General features: G+C 56.7%; 1 protein-coding gene across 1 annotated transcript; it reads right to left on the minus strand.

Annotated features, from left to right (window-relative positions):
• Positions 1–340: 340 nt before the first annotated feature.
• Positions 341–2,477, minus strand: LOC136766948 (zona pellucida sperm-binding protein 3). The gene is made up of 9 exons (XM_066720927.1): positions 2,067–2,477; positions 1,859–1,977; positions 1,681–1,784; positions 1,411–1,588; positions 1,191–1,311; positions 965–1,050; positions 764–879; positions 566–685; positions 341–453 (listed from the first exon to the last, which is right to left on the minus strand). The coding sequence occupies exons 1-9, from the start codon at positions 2,427–2,429 to the stop codon at positions 341–343; spliced, it is 1,320 nt and encodes a 439-aa protein (XP_066577024.1). The 5' UTR covers positions 2,430–2,477.
• Positions 2,478–2,819: the final 342 nt, after the last annotated feature.

Genomic DNA, 2,819 nt, shown 5'->3' on the forward strand with positions numbered 1-2,819 from the left:
TGTGATGGTTTGTAACCCTGGCATCTGGGGTCATAACGATCCCCGTCCTCCTCCTGCATGTTCTAAAATACAGTTTCCTGCCACCACATGTGACTAGGGTGCAATGTTCCCAAACACTGAACCTTCTCCCGAAGCAGTCGTGTCTCACCCTCCAGAGCCCAATTCTCTGCACAAGAGCTGCAGAGATGCTGGAAAGCAGCAACACTCAAACGGAGCGCTAAAGGACAGCTTTACATGATCTGTAGCATCCATTGATTGAGATCATGCAGAACTTGGAGAGCAAAGAGGAAAGACACGGGTCATGGTCTGTTCTCAGCTTTATTGATCAGTCACACCACAGTCAAGCCGTGGGTGGGCTTGCTCTCCTGTACAGCACAGTCCCCAGCACAGCAATGCACAACACAGCCACAGCAGCCACCACACCAGCCAGGAGCACAACCTCAGCAGAGATGCCTGCAAAGAAAGCACAGGTCAGTCACTTTAGGTCAAACCCAGACTACAGCAAGGGACCACAACCTCTGGCTCCAATTCAAGAGGCACATTCCCCACGCAAAGGCCCCAGTACCTGCTGCTTTGCCGTCCTCTGCAGTCAGGGGAGACCTCTGGGCATTCGTCTCCACTGGAGGGACGGCATCCTGCGGCTTCTCCAGCACACGCACAGACACCATGGCATCACCTTCCCATTCTGGAAGGTGGAGAGGCTTAGATCCAGCCAGACTCTATAGCCCAGCACCACACTCACAACCAGGCAAAGCATCCTTACCCTCCTTGAAAGCCAAGTCCCTGCCAAACCTCCCAATAAGCCTAGATCCAGACAGAGGGTTACAGCTGGAGTCACAGCAGCTACAGACCTGATCACTCCCATCCACCGAGCTCCAGCTACAACAGGGATACAGCGGTCAGTACAGATACCGGGAAGGGAACACCAAGGGCCTAGAGCACCCTCCCACCCCCACCCCACTACCTGTTGCCCACAGGCTGGCAGGCCTTGTCCAGGTTGTCCACAGCCTGGGAAGCAGCAGTCACCTTCAGGTGGCAGGTCAAGTAGATCTGAGCAGAACAGACATTGGCATGGTTAGTGCACCTTGGGAGAGCTGCTTCAATGCCAAAGCAGCCACACGGTTGAGAAAGCAGAGCCCAAACAAGCCAAAGATACAAAAGCACAGAGGCACAGTGGCTGGGAGACGTACGGAGCTGTTGGCTTCATTGTGGAACCTGAAGGCATCAAGCACCAGCTGCAGCTTCGTGACATCCTGAGGTCTTGGCATGAAGTGAGAACTGGAGCCCGTCACCTTGGCATCAATCAGGCAACTGGGCACAGGAGGAAATCCATTATAATGGCCCCGCTCAGAGTCGAGAGCCAACACCTGCAAGCACACTGGCCATGCTTGACTATGGGATCTCACTCACCCATAGTTCCCAATGAAAGTATAACTGGGAGAAGAGGTCGGGTCAGAGGTCAAGGTGGCCACACAGCTGTCCACAAACAGCCGCAGGGGCACGTGGCTGGCCTGGTTGACGGAGGCTTGGATGTTCAGGACGTCCCCCAGGAAGTACACGTTGGAGGGTCTCGGGGAGCTCCAGTCATCTGCCGAGACAGGGAGCAGCATGAGGCCTCTGCAGAGCAGAGCAGCACTCCGGTAAACGGGAGGCTTAGAGCTGCATTAGGTTGGCCTCTACCAGTCATGAGCTGCAGGGAGAAGTCCAGGAGATCCTCCGCAGACTTGGTGGAGGTGTAGGGGACCCAGGTTGGCTGCAGGGCATCGCTGCTCACATTGTGGAGCCTAGGGAGCAGACAGCAATTACACACCGATCCTACAGCAGCTAGGCTGAAGCAGTACTGCGGCAGAGTCCTCACCGGAGGTAGACGCACTCGATGTGGACAACAGCAGGGTCGGTTCTCACGATGCCAGTGTTGGCAATCGGGGACGGGTTGTAGTTTAGGGAGAAGCTGTACACCAGCTCGTCCTCGGTCATCTACAAGTGAAAGGCGCAACGCTTAAGCTCGGGATGGTTTTACCCATTCACCGTGCGAGTCTGCAGCCTTATTCCCCTCCCCTACTTACCGACAGGGCGCTGCCACAACCCTGCAGCTCCGACTGGAAGACCAGGACCGTGTCGTTCTGCCCGCTGAGCGCACAGCCTCCCAACTGGATATCCGCAGCCTGGATCAGTCTGCCGGTACCGAACAGGTCTCTCTCCACCGACACCTGGATCGCGCTCTCCCCACACTGCGCCCACACGACGGGGGAGACTTGCTGCTTGAACAGAGAAGAGTCCACTCGCACAACGGCCTTGGCTCTGGCGACAGGCTTGGCTCTGGCAGCAGGCTTGGCTCTCGCCCACTTAGAAACTCTCCCGGCGTCGCAGAGCCCAGCGACCACACACAGCACTAGCAGCCCACACCACGAAACCCTCGCACGCAGCATTGCGGCCACAATACAAGGCTAGCTCACAGATCCGCGATGCTTACCCAGCCCACACCGCCTCCTTTTATACACTGACATGATCCCGCTCAGCGCGTCTCTCTGAGGAGACAGCGCGACATTTTCACGTGGAATTCGCTTCACGCTGAGCGCCCGAGTTCCGGCTGAGAGAGCGGCTTGATCAAAGGAGGCGACAAGTGGCGCAGCGCCAGCAGCGGCGCGGATCCAGCGTGTCCAGTGTGTTGGGTCCTGCACAGCTGCAGCCAGCAGGGACCACGGAACCGATTTTGCGGCTGTGTGAGCGTGGTTTTGTGCTGTGCCGATTTCATTATTTAGGCTACACTCACTTCAATGCTGGTGGAAAAACTTGAATGTGACACTGGGAGCTCTCGG

Source organism: Amia ocellicauda, chromosome 13, assembly GCF_036373705.1.
Source record: "Amia ocellicauda isolate fAmiCal2 chromosome 13, fAmiCal2.hap1, whole genome shotgun sequence".
NCBI lineage: Eukaryota > Metazoa > Chordata > Actinopteri > Amiiformes > Amiidae > Amia > Amia ocellicauda.

Bases quoted from the DNA above. Each gene is read 5' to 3' on its own strand.
- LOC136766948 (XM_066720927.1), bottom strand. From the start codon at position 2,429: ATGCTGCGTGCGAGGGTTTCGTGGTGTGGGCTGCTAGTGCTGTGTGTG. The intron at 1,785-1,858 runs GTGAGGACTCTG...TCTGCTCCCTAG, and splicing joins ATCGAGTGCGTCTACCTCCG to GCTCCACAATGTGAGCAGCG. The intron at 686-763 runs GTAAGGATGCTT...TCCACCTTCCAG, and splicing joins GGACTTGGCTTTCAAGGAGG to AATGGGAAGGTGATGCCATG.